Raw genomic sequence first — 20,973 nt, forward strand, 5'->3', positions numbered from 1 at the left:
GATCATGAAATCCAAGAAAATCAAGACCTACATGAATGTTAGGAGAGACCAGTACTGGTTCTTCCCAGGAGAGACAGCTTCACATGTACCGATGCTTTACACCATGCACATTAAAGAACCAGAATGTATATTCACAAAGAGCTAGGCTAAGTTAGTCCTACAAGATTTCTCTCTCTCTCTCTCTCTCTCTCTCTCTCTCTCTCTCTCTCTGTCTCTCTCTCTCTCTCTCTCTCTCTCTCTGTTCTGGGGGCTTTCTATCGCTATGTCCCTCTTGTCAGATTGATCTGTGTCTGTACTAACAGAGGATGAATTTGGTGCCCTGACTGGCTACCTTTGCACTATATAAAGCGCCTTCAAATGTATTTATCATGAAAATGGCACTATATAAATCTGGTATGATATATTAATGTAGGCATAGGAAATAGAGATCAATATAATTGCACCTTTACTAATCCTACCAGGTGTTCTGTATTACAAAAGTGGTTCTATTGTGACATTTTGATACAAGCAAAACTGTATTATCTGCACTATTATTTACCTACTGGTACTTCATTTTATTATTGGCTTGTTAAAAGTTAATTTTTTACCATATGTAAGTTGACAGAATCATAGGAACCATGTCTTGAGGGGTAAATCAAACACAAATGAATAAATCCTAAATGATTTTGTTGTGCAAAAAGTATGATATTGTGTCTAAAACAGTTTTCATTTTTCACTAAATTGTGTAATTGCAAGGGAAGTAAACTAATAGATCTCTACTTATAAGTACTAGCCCAAGGCAAGAGTTGTCATTCCTTGTGTATCACAACTTTAAATTAAAAATTAAAACTTCTGTTATTGATATTAACAAAACTATCATAAACTTCACATTTGTGAAATCATTTTTGGTTATTTCAAGGACTTGGAAATCAATTTCTAGACTTTATTTAATGTAATACTATCATTGAAAATTTTAGGGTCTATCTCTAATTAATGGTGCAAATATTGTACCTCCTTGGTAGTAGCTACAACTGTTTTATAAGCAGCCTGTTATCTTGCAAGGCTATTTCGTTGCACATTTCAAGTTTGTTGCAGTTTATGATACAGAATTAAGTCATTCTAGCATGGGATATGTAACAAATAAAACAGTAATATTTCAGGGTCCGATCAAGTACAAGAAAACCGTCGAGCCAGAAGAGACCAAGTCCGTCCAAAGCCAGTACCTATTCTTCAGCCAAGTACAAGTCTCCGAGAATGTGTCGCCGTTTATCACTGACATCTATAGACAGTAACAGCAGTGTGTCGTCTACATCTACCGTGTCTAGTTACGGAAGTACACAAACAGATGTCTGAACAGCAAAACTTTAAAAAAAAGATGTTCTTGACTTTGCTAGCCTAATAAAAAATAAACCATTGATGTGGCCTAATTGTACTACTCTTATCAATAAAAAAGCACTTGCTTCAAGATCCAATTAATATAACAAGTGTCTGATATGGAGATAGTTGCATTGACATTTCACTATTTTATGGTTAGGGATGATAGAATGCTTTATCATCTAAGGAAATAGCATATCAGTTCCTGTATCAACACTCATTTCAGACGTTGTGAAGTGTTTGTAGTATTGGTCATGTTTTGTTATTCCTAAACAGACCTGTCAGTTATATATAAAGTGGTGTGACAAGGATGCCACGTGGGGGGGGGGGGGGGAGCATCAAGCGTTTATTGAACGCAGCTCCTTGTTACTTCAGTCTTTGATGACAGTTTATATTATACAGACCTATATGGACTTTGTAGTGGGTTTGGGGATGCAAATTAGTTTTGTCTCTTGTCAATGAATGTTGTCAATGGTAGAGAAAGCTTACAATGGCTAAATACATGGAATAGTTAAAAACAAAACACCATTACTTCATTAGTTTGATAAGAAAAATTCGGTTCATGGTGGTTTGTGCACTTTTCAGCAATATTTTAAGAGTTTTGGTATATTTTGTTAAGAGATTTATTTAAGAAACAAAAAGACCCATTACAAAGAGTTAGACCCCTATAAAAATGAATAATATTGATGCTTTAAATGGAAATTCGTATTTATGCCACCACTTGGATATGAAAGTATTTAAAAAGCAGACTGTTCCTTTTTATTTCAACATAATTTCTGGTTTTAGATTTGCTTTTGATAGATTTTGGGTTATTCCAACAATCTAAACCAAATTGCAAGTTTTAAAACATTATCATTCATGTAGCTTTCCGATTCATTTATTTCCAATTTGTTTTGGTTAATCAGCAAAGGGAGGTAATAATAAGATTCTAATGAGTTTCAGTGAAATTTATTTGTAAATGCAAAATTTTAATAAAATATAATATGATACTTTTTATATTGTATAAATTCTTTAGCAGTGTATGTTTTAAATTTTATGCTTCAGCTAAAATAGCATCTTGGTTGGGAAACCGAGATAGGAAAACAAAGTTTAAAATAACATCCAGTAAAAATCACTTGTATTTATAGTAGTCGCAATTTGACCGCGATGGTTGACCTTAGACTGATTATTCATATCGATTATTTCATTGTAAAAATAAGGGGTGCGTACTGTAGCCGTGCATATTTATATGGAATTAGTTTGTACACAGTTCAGTATCCAAATATATAGCTCTATACTTACATTTGATCAGTTAAAACTTTCCAATACACTTATTTATATTCACACAAATTTATGTTTCCATTTTCTCGTGCAGCTCGTGTTTTACTTACACTCCTTTTCAATAATAGATTGTGCCTTATTATGTATTATAATACAAAGGTCAACCATCGGGGTCAAGTTGCGTCCACTATAACAATCAGTGAACACAACTAAAGTGTAAATGATCAGTTGTTACCGTGAGTTTCAGACAAATACATTTCTTGACCAAATTCTTACTAACCACAACATGTAATACTATAATAACAGGAAAAGGTTTCTTCTTATTCAGCTGTTTGTCCCCAGGTCATGTCTTAAAGACTTGTACATCATCCTCATTATTTATTTTCTTTATTTTGTATATATGATCAGTTCTTTTCCATTCATAATGTCATTCTGTATTTCTTTCTATCCTTTCCATGCCATGTATTTTATTTTGTAAAATGAAAATTGTTTTCACAACATCAAATTTTGTATTACCTCATTAACTTATGTATGGTAAAATGTTGTCTAGCTTTTATAATCATTAAAGACAAAAAAGGTCTTATTCCATGTGTTACTGTATCTAATTGGCTTCCAAGAAGCTATTTATAGTGTTGCACTACCATAGAAGGTCGCTGATCTTTGCCTTGTTTGTTCTCCGCAACGAGTAAATCTGTCAGTTATAGAAGGTAAATGCATCTCATAGAAACCTGTTATTGATTTACTATACCATACACTTGAGGGATTTCTAGTAGCTTTGTTAGACCAGTCATAATAGCTACGATTTGTCAATCTAGGTGTGACTGTCATTTCAGACAAAACATGTTTGATATTTGCAATCATTGGTTATAGCTCGGAAGATGAATTACGTCACTAACGATAATCTACCAACAGTCTCCCAGACACATTTATCGTTTTAGAGTTCAAAATGATAAAAACAGAGAAATACAAGAAATTTATGTTTGTTTGTTTGTTTTGGGTTTAACGCCATTTTTCAACAGTATTTCAGTCTTGTAACGGCGGGAAGTTAACCTAACCAGTGTTCCTGGATTCTGTACCAGTACAAACATGTTCTCCGCAAGTAACTGCCAACTTCCCCACATGAATCAGAGGTGGAGGACTAATGATTTCAGACACATTGTCGTTTATCAAATAGTCACGGAGAACATACGCCCCGCCCGAGGATCGACCTCAAGATCCCGTGATCCGTAGACGAACGCTCTCAAGTGTTTTTTTATGAAAACCATATAGAATTTTATCTCCGTAAATTACTAGAAAAAAAAAGAAATATAACAATCACGTTGCCTACGTGGTAAGTCGTGAATTTGTGGAATTAATCAGTTAGTCCCAGAGGCGAAAAAGCCCAAGTCTGTAATACAAGAGTAAATTCGATGCTGATTTGGCCCCTCTTGTATTGCACACAAGATTATTAGCTATATGGTCACCCTATTGTTGTTGGGGGATGGGAGCAGAAGGTAGTTGACCTGTGAAACATGTTTCTTAGGATTACATAGACTTCTATTCAGGTCAGGCAATTCGGCATCATTCGGACGTAAAGTAGGTGAAAGCGCTTATTACTTTCCGGAAAATGCCGAGATCACATATTAAGAATACGTAATATCGTCAGTAGCAGGTCATTAGGTACAACAGCATACTTGAAAGTAAAAATAACGCCCATTTACCTCAGACTGGCCATAATAGTGGAAGGCACTAAGTCTCCGACGGGACATATAATTTTGCTATTACGTTTACACAAAAAACGCGAAGTATTGGAGGACGTACAATAAAACCTTCAACAACGACACGAGATAAGTATTAGATTATGGTTTATCTCGATTACTTGCTGCACGATACTTATAAAGGCTGTCAGTTGCCTTGTGTCAGTAGATCTACATGCTGCGCCCATGTTGTCTATCATTACCAGAACGGTATCCATGTGTGAACTGATTACGTTAAACAGACGTCACAACGACCGATACATCGACAAATTGATTAACACCAGTCTAGGCGAATAACTTCCAGTTCATTTCGAGGTAATTAGTGTTCTTACACTAGTAAAGGTTACTCGAGTTCGACAGTATCTGCATGTATTTTTGGAAGTCTTTTTATTGGCAAAAGAAGAAAAAACAACATAATGTGGACAACAGTAATTGAAATAATCACGCGCTGAACTTCTGTTGGCTTTTATTTTATGCTTTTCAGTGGAGTTCTGGAATATATGATAATTCTATTTCATTGATGTATTCCGGTATTTCACTGAAAATTATAAAATAGATAGATGTGAAACCTACACAAACATAAAGATATACGCTCCATCGTAAGAAAATGTAAAAGCAATCTGGAAACTGACAATGATTTTCAACATAAATAACATAACGTCACGATATTGGGACGTGATGACGCCATGCACGGGTAAAATGGGTATAATTAAGTTAACACCATTTAAACTCGTAAAAAATGTTTGTTTTACACGTAAGATTACGATATATTTCACGCGTGATCACCATAATTGACATTTTCACTGGCTGCTTCTCTCCTTTTGATTCACTCGGTATCACATTGAAACAAACGATTATCTTCTATTGTCCAAATTGTTATTACAGGCTTACTTTTCCAGCAGACGTGAACTACAAGAACCGGAAAAGACGCCGTTGATGTGACCGCGCTCTCAGAGTTACCCTTATCGACTTCAGTAGCAAGTCAATAGAAGTTATCAGTGGTTCGTTTTGCTTGTTTGTTTGTATTGGGTTTAATGCCGTATCACAACAGAATTGTATGAATGATACCGTGCTCACTGGGGATTTCTGGTATCTTAATAGTACTGCAACAATAACAGTGTAAAGACAAAACATGTAACAACTGAAAATAACAGTAAAGGCCTACATTTCGACCTTGAAAGGGGCTGCAATAGCAGACGTAATAAACTTTATGGCTATGATAACAAGAGTGCTGCTGACATAAGGCAATATGCAAGAAAAGAGTTATGGTTCTTGACCTTCTTATTCACCTACTAATGACAAAAAATGTATAAAGTTTCAAAGCTATAGTATTCAACAAAAGTAAAACTAAAGAAGAAATGCGTATTTTCTGAATTTAAAAGGGCCATAATTTTGACAAAATGCAAGCGAGAGTTATGGTTCCCAACACACTTACTAATCAAGTAATATAAACGTGTTTACAAGTTAAACCGAGAAATTCCAATTTTCTAAGTACAAAAAGGGCCATAATTCTGAAAAAAAATGCACATCAGAGTTATGTTATTTATTTATTTTGTTGGGTTTAACGTCGCACCGACACAATTTTAGGTCATATGGCGACTTTCCAGCTTTAATGGTGGAGGAAGACCCCAGGTGCTCCTCCGTGCACTATTTCATCACGAGCGGGCACCTGGGTAGAACCACCGACCTTCCGTAAGCCAGCTGGATGGCTTCCTCGCGTGAAGAATTCTACGCTCCAAACAAGGTTTCGAACCCACATCGATGAGGGGCAAATGGTTTGAAGTCAACGACTCTGACCACTCGGCCACGGAGGCCCCTCATCAGAGTTATGATCTCCAACTGATGGTAAACACGTTTGCAAAGTTCCAAAGCTATTGTCCTTATAGTATTCGAGTAAAGTGGACCTAAACAAAAAAAAAAAAAGTAAGAAATACAAAAAGGACCATAATTCAGACAAAAAGTCATGTTGTTTTGCCAACGTACTCATCTAAGGATGATAAAAAAAAAGTCTGCAAAGTTCCAAAGCAATAGCTCTTCTAGTATTTAAAATTGGACCTTAACAGAAAATTAACTAAGAAATACAAATTTTAAGAGCCGCAATGCATTTAAATGCAAGTTTTAAATGCAAGTGAGAGTTATGGGTAATGAAGTGCGCATAGTTTCAAAGCTACAGCTCATATAGTTTTTGAGAAAAAGTGGACCTAAACAAAAAAAAAACTTAAACCAAAGCCGACGCCGACGATCAATTGACGACAATAGCTCATAGATATTGTTTCAAAATCAGACGAGCTGAAAATTAATGTTAATGATTTATAATACAAATATTGACTGTAATGTTGCCGCTTACACGCCTATTTTGTTTTCCCAGAATACACTTCTGTCTCACCTGTATAACGACAAATCGTTGCCTAGTAACAATTCTCCCGCGTGGTTATTGGTAAACGACATTTTACAGTTTATCTAATTGACTAAGTCTGTAGAAAGGGAAATATGAGCAATTCTTGTATATATCAGCTAAGCTTTTTGCACACAGAAAATAATTTGCTATCTAATCGGTAGGGAACGACAAAAGAAGTGGTTTTGCTGTTAAAAGAAAAGATTAGATGAAAATTTGAGGAATAAATACTGAATCTTCTTTGTAGACTAAACCAGAATCTATATATGACAGGTAAGTGACCTTATTACAGCTACATCAAAATGTTTAATTTTTCAGATACTACCGTAAAATATAACTATACTGTAAACGAAAAACACATAACTTTTTTTCCCAGTTTATAGAAGAAATATCTTTAAAACCAGACATAATGTTACAAAGTGCCATGCTTTCTATCAATACCGTTAGAGAAATAGACAATTGCCGAAGAATTGTTGACATAACAGCAACCTTCGTTCATCTATCAAAACTAAATGGTATTTTAAATATATATAAAACACACCTTTCTATCACTAGGACCCTGTGTAACCTGCTGCAGTGCATTCCAAGTAAAAACTGGAAAATCCAACATTTAGTTTTTATCTGCTGTGCTGAATCGACAATATGAATTAATTTTGAAATTGCAAAATTACAGAAGACCGGTGCGCCAAATACTCAATGATAAATGCTTCGTAAAAATGCTATATACCATATACTTAATACCAAATGGCAAATGCTTAATGTCAAAATAGCTAATGCTCATTGCCAAATTAACTTTGTGAGACCTGTATCTCTTAAGCTCATGAATGTAACTTTTAACTACTAGTATTTCAAAACATATAGTATTCTACCAGTTTGAATTGAAGCAATGGTGACATTGGACTCTACTTTAGAATGTTAAAAAAGTTTTTTAATAGAAAAAAAGTTATGTAACGAAGGCCAATGACTTTTAAGGATGCATTCATCCACTGATATCTTTGGTTCTTTATTTGAATAAGCACTGAATTGTAATTAATAAATCAGCATGGAGTTCCGGTCAGCCATACTGATTTTCATACCAATTATTTTTTATTCAGAAAGCTATTTTCCCTTTATCTCTGATATGCGGGATACTTTTAAGCGTTTTTTTTTTACTTTTATCATCATTTTAGTAATCCGCAACGGTATTTAACCCTTATCATGCTGGACATGACTGATTCTGCCTTTGCGACCAGTGTAGACCATGATCAGCCTGCACATCCGTACAGTCTGATCATGATCTGCACTGTTCGCTATTCAGCCAGTATCTTTTTGGTAAGCACCCCTTTTTTTTACCGTTAATGGTACTGTCAAATTGGAAGATGGACAAGTTCATTATAGAAATTTAGCAGGGTAAGGGTTAAAGAAAGAAAATGTTAAAACTGGTTTATTCTATTATAAAGAAATTAGAGACGGAAAACGAAACCTTCTTTATTAACGGTTAGCTCCATATATTAACAACACCAAGTAATAGAAATAAAAAGTTGCTCTACATGAAAACTGAACAGCTTGTAAAGCAAGTACATTATTGTACACGAAATGATTGTCAATTTTTAAAATATCGGTGGATGCAAAAAGAGGCCACAATTTCGGGCAAAATCTCACTCAAAGAACTGTTACATATCTTCGTTTCGATGCATCTGCAATAATGTCCCAGCTTACTTATTTTCATTTCTTTACTAATGACATTCATTTTAAAGGGATTGGTGGGGCAACTTTTAGAGAATATCTTAAATATAATGGACAGTACGGTAAAACATGTTTTGGAACGTTAGAATTTTGTAAAGATGTGGTTCATTTACCAAATATTTCTGTGATATGGTGACATACTGCTAAACCTTAAAATCAGTAGAAACAACTAACAATATTGTATGATATTTCGATCAATAGATAACGAGTACTATTTGTTCAGTAACTTGTGACCACACATTCTCCTGAGACACGCCACTAGTGTGATGGTTTCCTAAGAAAACGGACTTTACATTTTTTTAAACCACGAAAAAGTATAAAATCAGACACTGTAAATTCAGGCGTTAGTGTAAAGTTATTTTTATTCATTTTAGGCGTTCAGGTACAGTATTCTTATTTAACCCTTAGTCTGCTAAATTTCTAAAGTGGACTGGTCCATCATTCAATCTGGGCAATACCATTTATTATTCCAAGGGGTGTTCACTGAAAATTTACTGGCTGAATAGCGAACAGTGCAGACCATGATCAGCCTGCACGGATGTGCAGGCTGATCTTGGTCTACACTGGTCGCAAAGGCAGAGTCAGTTGCCGCCAGCAGGCTAAAGGTTAAAATATAAGTAAAGCTATCGTAGACAGCACTGATCCAACATAAAGTTATGGAATAATTCTGTACAAAGTATATCTCATCATTTTTAAGTTACACGGTGTTTGTATGCAAATTCATTCTTATACAAAATTGCAGATGTCGTTACCATCCCGCTAATGGATCAGATAAAGAATTGCCCTGTCATCCATCTACAGGTTCTGAAATAGAATTGCCCAGGTTCCAATAAAGAATTGCCCTGTCATCCTACAAGTTCAGACAAAGAACTGTCCAGCCGCCGCCTGTATAGGTTCAGACAAAGAATTGTCCAGCTCTCGCCTGAATAGGTTCAGATAAAGAATTGTCTTTCCGTCACTTGACAGTGTATAGATTCAGCTAAAGTGTTGTCATCTCCCTATAGGTACAGACAAAGAAAATAAAGAATTGTTCTGACATCCCGCTACATGTTCAGATAAGGAATTGTCCTGTCATACCCTTACACGTTCAAATAAAGAATTGCCCTGCCATCCCACTATAGGTTAAGATAAAGTATTGCCCTGTCATTCCTCTATAGATTCAGATAAAGAATTACCCTGCCATCCCTGTTCATATGTATGTATTGGTTCAGATAAAGAATTGCCCTGTCATCTCTGTATTGGTTCAGATAAAGAATTGCCCTGTCATCTCTGTATTGGTTCAGATAAAGAATTGCCCTGTCATCTCTGTATTGGTTCTGTATTGGTTCAGATAAAGAATTGCCCTGTCGTCTCTGTATTGATTCAGATAAAGAATTGCCCTGTCATCCCTGTATTGGTTCAGATAAAGAATTGCTCAAAATGATATGATCAAGTTTTGACATAGAGCACATAGGCATACATACTAAATATCATCAGGATAAACATTTTCTTGTAACAGTCCCTTTTGACCTAGTCAGGGCCAATTTCCATACCAAGTTTGAAGGTCTTAGGCTCAAATGCTGCATTTTTGTACTAGCATGTCTATTCCTTACCAATTTTTGTACTAGCATGACTATTCCTTACCCTGGAAGACTTAAATAACATTTTTAAAAACCAATCTCATTAGATGCTGCTGATATATATTCATTTACATAAAATAAAGGGAGGTAATTTGTCATAAATTCAGTCAAAAGTTATCTACCCTGATTGTCCAAGTCCATCTGATGGCACAAATGACATTTCAAATCAGTATCTTCATTGGCTACTGAGATACACCCATTTTAATTCGAAACAAAGGGAGGTAATTTAACATAAAATCAGTCCATAGCTATCTACCCTGATTGCATCAGTCCAACTAAAGACAATAATGAAATTTCAAATGAGTACTATAAATATTTACCGAGATAAATCCATTTTTATTAAAATCAGGGGAGGTAATCATGCATTGGTATATGCATGTAGAAGATACAGAGTACAAGCCTATACAACAATATATTAGTAAAGTATTCATATCAATAAATGTTCAATCAAGAGTTATCTAATATGACTATTTCTTACCATGGAATGAGTGAGTTGGGTTTTACGGCGAATCGACACAAAATGGTCATATATCGCCGAGTTCTTACCATGGAAGATATGGAAGACATGAATAACGTTTCAAACCAATCTCATTAGAAACTGCTAAGGTGTATTCATCTAGATAAAAAATAAAGGGAGGTAATTTGTCATAAGTTCAGTCAATATGTATCTTCACTGATTTTCCAAGTCCATCTGTTTACATAAATGAAATTTCAGATCAGTATCTTCATTAGTTACGTAGATATACCCATTTTAATTTGAAATAAAGGGAGGTAATTTGACATAAATTCAGTCCATAGTTATCTACCCTGATTGTCTTAGTCCAACTAATGACAATAATGAGGTTTCAAATAAGTCCTGTAAGTACTTACTGATATAAATCCATATTGATTACAATCAAGGGAGGTAATCAGATATAAAATAACTCTGGAACCTATGATTGGATCTGACAGATTCGACATGGAATCCAAGATATATTGTTGTTGAAGATATTTTGGAAGTTTGTGTCAAATCAAACCATTAATGAAGTCTCTATATGGCTGCAAAAGCCAAAATAGCAAATTTTGGACATTTAAGGGGCCATAACTCTGGAACCCATGACGGAATCTGGCCAGTTCAAGAAAGGAACCAAGAGCTTGTGGTGATACAAGTTGTGTGCAAGTTTGATTAATATCAAATCATAAATGAAGCTGCTATTGTGCAGAAAAGGTCAAAATAGCTAATTTTGGCCCTTTCAGGGGCCATAACTCTAGAACCCATAATGGGATCTGGCCATTTCAAGAAAGAAACCGAGATCTTATGGTGATACAAGTTGTGTGCAAGTTTGGTAAAAATCAAATCATAAATAAAGCTGTTATTGTGCAGACAATGTCAAAATAGCTAATATTGGCCCTTTCAGGGGCCATAACTCTGGAGCCTATAATGGAATCTGGCCGGTTCAAGAAAGGAACCAAGATCTTATGGTGATACAAGTTGTGTGCAAGTTTGGTAAAACTCAAATCATAAATAAAGCTGCTATTGTGCAGACAAGGTCAAAATAGCTAATTTTGGCCCTTTCAGGGGCCATAACTCTGGAACCCATGATGGGATCTGGCCAGTTAAAAAATGAATCGAGATCTTATGGTGATACAAGTTGTGTGCAAGTTTGGTAAAAATCAAATCATAAATAAAGCTGACATTGTGCAGACAAGGTCAAAATAGCTAATTTTGGCCCTTTCAGGGGCCATAACTCTGGAACCCATCATGGGATCTGGCCAGTTCAAGAAAGGAACTGAGATCTTATGGTGATACAAGTTGTGTGCAAGTTTGGTTAAAATAAAATCATAAATGAAATCTCTATCGTGCAGACAAGAAATTGTTGACGGGCGGACGCACGGACGGACCGACGGACTGACGACGGACGACGGACGAAGGGTGATCACAAAAGCTCACCTTATCACTATGTGACAGGTGAGCTAAAAAGGAATCGCCATGCGAACCATGTACAGGCCCAGTTAAGAATTGCCCTGCCATCCCACTATATGTTCAGATAAAGAATTGCCCTACCAAACCTCTGTAGGTATAGATAAAGAAATGTTTGTCAGCCCTCTAGAGGTTCAGATAGACAGTTGCAATTAGATTATTCTATACGTTCAGATAAAGAATGTCCCTGTCACCCTTCTATAGGTTCAAATAAATAATTTCCTGCCACCCCAAATAGGTTCAAATAAAAAAGTGTCCTGTCATTCCTCTATAGATTCAGAAAAAAAAAAAACAGAATTGCATTGCCATCCTCGTACAGGTTCACATAAAGAATTGCCCTGCCACCCCTCCACATGCTCAGATAAAGATTTGCCCTGTCGTCACCTGTGTAAGTTCAGATAAGGAACTGTCCCGTCACCCCCTCTATGTCAGATAAAGAACTGCCCCGTTGTCATCTGTATTGGTTCAGATAAAAATTGTTCTGCCATTCCGCTACAGGTTAAGATAAAGAATTTCCATGCTATCCCTCTGTAAATGCAAAAAAAAAAAGATTGTCCTGTCGTCCTGTACAGAACCAGGTAAAAAAAACTGCCCTGCCTTTCCGCTATAGGTTAAGATAAAGAATTGCCCTGCCATCCTACTATAGGTTAAGATAAAGAATTGCCCTGCCATCCCGCTATAGGTTAAGATAAAGAATTGCCCTGCCATCCCACTATATGTTAAGATAAAGCATTGCCCTGCCATCCTACTACAGGTTCTGATAAAGAATTACGCTAGAATCCCTATACAGGTTCAAATAAAGAATCGACCTGCCATCCCTCTGTAAATCCAGATAAAGAATGGGCCTGCGATCCCTCATAAGGTTCAGGTAAAGAATTGCCCTGTCATCCCTCTATAGGTTATGATATAGAATTGCCCTAAAATGCCATGTCATCCCGCTACAGGTTCAGATAAAGAATTGCCCTAAAATCCCTCTACAGGTTTAGATAGAAAAGTACCCTTCCATCCTTCTATAGGTTCCGATAAAGAATTTCTCTGGAATCCTTCTACAGGTTCAGATAAATAATTAACCTGCCATCCCTCTATAGGTTCAAATAAAGAATCGCCCTACCATGACTCTGTAGGTTCAGATAAAGAATGGCCTTCCATCCTTCTATAGCTTCAGATAAAGAATCGCTCTGCCATCCCTTTATACGTTCAGATAAAGAATGCCCCTTCCATCCTTTTATAGGTTGAAATTAATTATCGTCCTTCCATCCCTCTATAGGTTCAGATAAAAAATTGCTCTTCCATCACTCTATATGCTCTAAAAATTGTCCTAAATAAGTTAATCAAAGGACTTCGTCTACAAAGCTGAAATGCAATTTTTGTGAAGACTTCTTAAATTGATTTTTTAATGAACTGATATAAATCATTACCAACTTTTAGTAACATCGATCTATCGGAAAATCGATAAATTTGCCTATATAAACAAAGAAGGAAAAAAATACTTAAACTTAAATAGAAAAAGTTCTATTTGGAAATCAAAAATTCGATACCCCACAAATTAAAGTTTAATTTATTCCGGATATTATGAATATTTTTTTAAAAAAATGTTTTAATATTTGGTTGGTCCTTTTTGACTTTAAATAGACCCACCTCAGTTCATATAGACTCTGTAGGAAACGGGTAAAAAAAACTGACTTTTTCAAATATAACAGATAAAATGAGATAATTTCCGCAAATAATCAAAAATTCGATACCCCTAAAAATGTAGAAAAATTATTCAGTTTTCGTTATGTGTAATTTGTTTTAAATTTTTTAATGGTTTGTTTGGTCCTTTTTGCATTTTAGTGTGTACTGTGAACATTTCTTAAAAGATTCCGGCTTTTTCCGCCGTTATCCGTAAGTACTCGGAAGCTGTTACGGAAAATATTGTCGTCTGCTACTGCTAGTCTGACTTTGTCGGTACAAATTGTTATTGCTCAAAGCCTATGAATTGTAGGCAACTTCACACTCACAAAAAAAACTGAGATTGTAATTAAACAAATTAAAACAAATTAATTGTTGAACTCCGAAACGCCGAAACCTAGATCCGCTGTCGTTTAAAATAACGCTATGGAGGATTTAGTGTTCAATTCGCATTAAAAATACAAATACTTTTAATTTTCATCGCAAAAAGTACTTAAAGAAACTAATTCTCATGTGTTTCCGTAAAATATAGTCTTTCAGTAATTGAGTTTCAAAGCATTCTTAAGAAATATAGCGATGATTAATTTCCAGATACCTATATTAATTTTTTGCCGAACGATCTGGGGACCTTTTTATTGCCGCGGCGGTCCAGGTCCGATCTCCGACGCGGTCATCATTTTTTTCTTCATATGGGATTTTTTAATAATTTTGAAACAAAAAAAAATCATTTTCTATTTTTCATAATATGTCCAAACTTTAATTTGAAAGATAGCCTTGATGAACTGATAATTCTGCTTCTTTCCGAACATACTTTGTATATATTATTCTGTATTCTTAAATTAATGCATGTTTTTGGTACATTCTTTAATCATTCGTTTTAAAAAAATGCGATATCTATTATTTGTTTTAGTCTCTAGATTGCACACAATCACATTAAGCATAAAATGATTTAATTGTAACAAATATCTTAAAATTACCCTTTGACTTTTATTGTGTATTACAATATTGCCTAGGGGTAAACAATATCCGGTCAGTGTTGTTTCAAGGCGGGTCATAAAAGATATGTTACCTCACTTACTATAAGTGATAGGTATTTTTATGGTTATATGGTTTTTGCGTTGTAATATATGTCTTTCACTTTCTTCTGTCTTTACATAGTCTTTTCCCTTTCTTTCAGGAATTTTTTTAAAGATTTTTACCCTTATTTCACGAATCGTATGAAAAATCAGTACAAATTTACAATTCATCATTAATGGAGTTGTTCCGTAAATATTTACTGAGTAAAGATCCTGGCCCAAATTTCACGAAAAATCTAATGTTATTACTTAGTTAAGTCATGGAGGTAATAAGTTAAGTCTGCTATTCTTACATTGAGATATTGATGAAGTTATTGTTATTCAATGTTGTTGTGTTTTTTTCCTGTAACAATATATTTATAGTTAAAGTATACTATGGTAGTAGTATTTGTCAGCAGTACTTATTCAAGTCACGCAAATATGATATTTCTATTTAGGCACGATATAAGAAACTTAATCTTTACCATGCTAAAGTACAATATTGAACTTGTCTATCTTTCAATTTGGACTGTACCATTAATTATGAAAAGGGTGCATACCAGTTACTTTCTGAATGGCAGACAGTGCAGATCATGATCAGTCTGCACGGATATGCAGTCTGATCATGATCAACACTGATTGCAAAGGAAGAACCAATCGTGTCCAGCATGGTGGTGGTTAAGTATTTCCTTTTAAAAGTATAATCTTATTTCTATACTTCTTTTTCTTTAAAGCGATCGGCCTCCAGATCGTTCGACAACAAAAATACTTTTTATATATCTTGAAAAAAAAAGCTATATTTCTTATGAAGGCTTCAAAACTAATTACTGACAAACTTTATGTTATGGAAATACATGAGAATTTGCTGTTTTTACTACCTTTTACGATGAAAATCGAATAACGTTAGTGATTTAGAATTTTGAAAATAGTTTAGAAACAAAAGCTCATATTCTAATGTTCATAATATGTGAAAGAAAGCGCGTATAGAGAACATATTCATATTCTTGAATATTTATTTTATTTACAGACAGTTTCTTGTGCGTTAATATTTCTTTTCTGTACATATATATACGTTAGCATGATGTTTCATGTATTAAAAAGAAAGTAAATCTGTGTTCGATATATAAAATGTAACGATTTCTAAATATTTTAGATAACATATTCATATTCTTAAATATTACTTTTATTTGACAATTAATAAAGTATTATATAAATTTTCGACTTGTTCCGATTTTCCATTTAATAATTATCAAAACTTCATTCAATTCAAGTATATCGTAGCAAACCGCCCGCCTGTTAATTATCGATTTTCCCCCCGTGTTACTACTACAACAACAATTAGTACGGAAATCAACGAATCCGTCCGGTAGCGATGATATTGGATTATCGGTTTTATTGATTTTTATGATAGGTAGATCTGTCCCGCTTTATCGGTTTCGAGATGTTACTAAAAGTTGGTAATGTAAGTATGTTTTATGCATACAATCGCCTATGCGCTGCTAAAAAAATAATATGTCTTATTTCAGGTAATCTTGATGGACAAATAAACTACATAATCATATCCTAAAATTATATGTATTTTTTGTATTATTATCATAGTTACCACGACTCAGATAGGAGGGCAAACTGATGGATTTATACGAGTCTTTTGAATTGGTCTGGGTTAGACATATCTTGATAAATCTGCTCGATGCTTCGCACTAAATGGTCACCGTTTTTCAACTGTATTTCAGTTATGTAACGCCGGGCAGTTAACCTAACCAGTGTCCCTGGAATCTGTACCAGTATAAACATGTTCTCCGTAAATAACTGCCAACTTCCCCACATAGTCATGGATGGAGGACGAATGATTTTAGACCCAATAACTTTTATCAAATTGTCTGAGAACATACGCCTCGCCCGAGGATCGAACTCACGACCCTGCGATCCTTAATTCTGCGCTTCCCCTATTGAACTAAGCGGACGGGCTGTGCTGAGAGATTTAAGAATACGAGATAAGTAACGCAACATTGCACGCGTATATCATGCTGCCATTAACGGTTTACTGGAATGTAAAAATATGCTTGATACTGATTATCACATTTTCTATTGACAGGATGGTGACAAGTGGTTAAAATCTCCAACTCGTCGCCATGACAACAGGAATCTTTAGTTCTACAGTGGAATATGACAATACAACAATACCGGAAACAGAAGGACCAGAGGTCTGGTCAATGCCTTTTGCTGCAACGATTGTCACTGTCGTCTACTTAGCTCTCAACGCGATAGTCGGGTTGTCGGCCAACTGTTTACTTATCATTATCATCAACCATTCACCGACGCTGAAAACGCCGGCAAACAGTCATTTGATTAATATATGTGCCAACAATCTTGTTTTGTGTTTGTGCATGGTGCTGTCTTTGCTGTCGATATTGTTGCCATTGGATTTAAGAAACAAGATAAATATTCTTACAGGATTTCACGTGTTTCTAATATCAAACTGTTTGTTTCAGTACTGGGGAACTTTTGCGTCAATTGGATACTACAGATCGAAAATTATCAAAAGCCCTTCTATGTCAATCAGAAGGCGACGCCAGATTATTACACGGTGTCTCGCGACGTCATGGGCAACGTCGTTACTGGTGAGTCTCATGGTGTGTCTTTCTCACATAGAACATGACGTATTTGCTTGTATGACCCTGAACCCATTTCAGAATGAATTCTTGATATGCGGAAACGAACGGAAGTATTCCGCTCAAAGACTTGGTATTGTTGTAATAAGTATACTAGTTTTCTTCATCATGTTGGTAATAGTTGTGACGTCATATCAAAAAGTTTTTAAAGCGCTTAATAAAGGAAACCCTTTCTGTAAAAACAGAATAGCGCCTGTCTCAAGGTCAATCAGTCTGCCGTCAGAAGTGACAGACGATACCTCTGCTAATCCCCAATCAAATCAAGTCTGTGGAATACAAAATGGACAGTCGGATAAAGCTGTATATACAATATCAAGAAAGGATATAAAGACAGAAAGTGACATTGTTGTACATTACCAGCGAAATGACAGTATCACCATGCTAACATTTGAGGACATAATTGCCCTAGAAAACCCTATTCTAGCAACGCACATGCGCAGACAGATACTTCAAAGACGCCCATTGCAGTTGACGCGAAGCACAGCAAGTAACAATTCAGTGAAATCTAAAGGTCAAGATTTCACTGACATATCTGCAAGTGCTGACTTACAAAGATTTCAAAATTTCAAGAATAATTCCGCTTTAAGGAACTACTTTCTTCGAAGAGATCGTGCAGGCTTTAACAGTGCAACAAGGAACAGTCTAGTGATGTTGGCGTCATTTGTCGTCTGTTCCCTGCCAATGTTCGTCTGCACAATACCGCACGTGCTCTCTCAAACCAAAGAAAGCCATAGGGTACTGATTTTATTATTTACGAAACTGGCATTCTATCTGAATGCTCCAATCTACCCTCTCTGGTATCTCGTACAAAATAAGCGCGTTCGCAAATGTTTATTCAGAGTGTTCGATTCCATTTGTTTGAAATTGGACATGAGGCACTAGGGACAACGAACATTCTTGTTTTTATCAGTATTTAAATATTATAAGCAGCCATTCAAGATAAAGAATTGCTGTGCCACACATTGACGGCATACAAAATACGTCATTATGACATGTTACATGTATGTAGAGCTTTTGTGAACGTATCTAAAATTTTGCCCTTATTTTTCTACATTATTATGAAATATGATGATGCTATTTCAAATTGTTATTTCTTGTATTGAAAAAAAAATCGAATAAAAACATTTTACGCTGGCATTCCATAATTGTATGTAACTGTAACATGTACATGGTGTTAAAATGTACATTCTTATTTTCCTGAGCCAAACGAAATCATCATAATTTCTGTTGATTCCAAGCAGAAATATCATTAAGATTGAGTGTACGACTGGTTGCAGATGAAGGATTTTTAGCCATACTTTTATTTAATCTTGTTCCATATACGGAAGAATTCAAGCTGATAGAAAATGTCAAAATGCCATTGTAGTTGTAACGCATATTTTTCTAGTGTTATTAGCTCTTATATCTCCAGTGTTACTATTTCTTATACCGTCAGTGTTATTAGTTCTTATATCTAAAGGGTTTCATATCTACCGCCAATGTTATTATTTTTTATACCTTCAAATTTATCATTTCTTATACCGCCAATGTTATTATTCTTATAACTTAAAATACTGTTGAAAGACGGCGTTAAACCCAAAACAAACAAACAAACAAATAAACAAACAAATCATAGTCATCGTTTCTTGTATAGTCCGTCTTATACCGCCAATGTAACTAGTTCTTATAACGCCAGAGTAATCATAGTGATTTTAGTTCTTATACCGTCAGTGTTTTTAGCTAGTGCTTAAGCAACTGGCTATAGCTCTAAATCAACTACCAAGCGTTTGAGTTGTCCTTCTATGTCTATGTGTCGCATCACACAAATATTCTGGATGTGTAAAAAATAGTCCCCTATTTATTTTCTTTATAATCTTGGTATTGTGTGAGTATGTGAGCAATTGAGAACTACTGCTTATACAACAAAAACAAAAAACAAGCAGCTAATTATGAACTTTATATTCACATTCGAAATATTCGGAATCACTCCACTTTAGGGTTTAGGGTTAGGGTTTAGGGTTAAGGTTGAAATTGGCCCCATGCACCCTGGGGCAAACTTAGTTTTACATGGAGTTGTATAGGGAAAACTTATAAAATTCTGTCTTGAACCACAGTGCACAGAGCTTAGATATTTGGCATGTACTGATCATGTAGCATTGTCTAGTGGACCGATATATGCACTCTTCAGGTGTATCGGTGGAAATATCATTCAATAAGCACTGGCTATCAGTCTTTTCAGGGCTTTGATTTTCATATACTGTCATACCGCAAAAATGGAATATATTTTACGACTGTTTATAGCGTATAAGCTTTCATTTCAAATGCCACACCTGTTCTTGTGTTTATTGGACTCCGCGCAGTTCAAACACCTTTCAAAATAGTACAGTTTTTTTTATAGAATGTTTATTAAAACCCTGTACATGTACAAAGACGGTAAGTCAAGCCTTTCTGTGAAAATAGCATCAGTGTTAGCACGTTTTCTGATACACCGATAAAAGTCAGACAGATCAATGCAGATACCATTTATAGAACTTACTTTATTGAATTATTTAGCTTATTCTGGCATTTTAGAATGTAATTTACAATCTCTCTTTAACTTATTTCTGGCATTTTAGAATATAATATACAGTCTCACTGGACAATCATTTAAGATTAATATGACGGTAAAATAACACCAGTAAAAGCAACACCAAAGAAAGTGTTTCTAAAAATAATATCACGACAATATTCAGTACATACTCGATTTTTCGGTCTTAGGATTTCAGTAACAATTTTTAGCTTGAAAAAATAAGGCTGGCTATGATAAAGCTGTCTGTTAAATTCTGTTGAGAAATCTGCTTTAGACTACTGTGTTTATGATACACATGTTGAATGGCTTGCCGGTTAATAATCAAAACTAGTTGGCCGATGTCCGAATTGTTGTATTACATGACATCAGAAATAAATTTCAAACTTTATGTCAGTTTTTTACTTTAGCCCATCAAACCTGTGTTGAACTAAATGTCCAGCCAAACTATGGACCGGTGATTTGTATAAGAAGCCGTAAAATAATATGTATGTTGTTCTTTCATCTGTTCGTTCATCAGCTGCATGGCTACTTACTTGTACTAACAAAATTCTTCCAATGATAATTTTCAGTCTTAAAGAATATCACGCTGCCTCAATCACGACATTTCAAATTTCAGTCCTTCAGCTAATCACGCTGCTTCAAGTACGACAATGCAAATTTCAGTCTGTCAGCAAATCACGCTGCCTCAATCATGACAGTGCAAATTCCAGTCTTTAATCAAATCGCGTCGATTCAAATTTCAGTCATTCAGCAAATCACGCGGCCTCAATTACGACAATGTAAATTTCAGTCTTCAAGCAAATCACGACGACTCAAATTTCATTTTTTTTAAACAAATCAGGTTGCCTCAATCATTACAATGCAAATTTCAGTCTTTAAGCAAATCATGCGGCCTCAAGCATAACAGTCCAAATTTCAAGCTTTAAGCAAATCACGCGGCCTCAGTCATGACAAAGCAAATTTCAGTCTCTAAGCGAAT

The 20,973-nt window shown here is 35.1% G+C and overlaps 2 protein-coding genes across 2 annotated transcripts in view; both read left to right on the top strand.

The window, feature by feature from the left end:
• LOC123535413 (citron Rho-interacting kinase-like) overlaps positions 1-3,196 on the top strand; it is a 55,798-nt gene extending 52,602 nt beyond the window's left edge. The window contains exon 44 of the mRNA XM_053519283.1: positions 1,140-3,196. Coding sequence (XP_053375258.1) covers positions 1,140-1,332 — 193 coding nt within the window. The 3' untranslated portion in view covers positions 1,333-3,196. The remainder of the gene's footprint in view (positions 1-1,139) is intronic.
• Positions 3,197-6,533: 3,337 nt separating this feature from the next.
• LOC123534856 (uncharacterized) lies at positions 6,534-20,204 on the top strand. Its single transcript, XM_053519284.1, has 2 exons — positions 6,534-7,017; positions 16,870-20,204. The coding sequence occupies exon 2, from the start codon at positions 16,907-16,909 to the stop codon at positions 18,326-18,328; it is 1,422 nt and encodes a 473-aa protein (XP_053375259.1). The 5' UTR covers positions 6,534-7,017; positions 16,870-16,906; the 3' UTR covers positions 18,329-20,204.
• The last annotated feature ends 769 nt before the right edge of the window (positions 20,205-20,973 follow it).

The sequence above is a fragment of the Mercenaria mercenaria genome, chromosome 12 (genome assembly GCF_021730395.1).
Source record: "Mercenaria mercenaria strain notata chromosome 12, MADL_Memer_1, whole genome shotgun sequence".
Taxonomy (NCBI): Eukaryota; Metazoa; Mollusca; class Bivalvia; order Venerida; family Veneridae; genus Mercenaria; species Mercenaria mercenaria.

Coding starts and splice junctions, on each gene's coding strand:
- LOC123534856 (XM_053519284.1), top strand. CDS start 16,907: ATGACAACAGGAATCTTTAGTTCTACAGTGGAATATGACAATACAACA.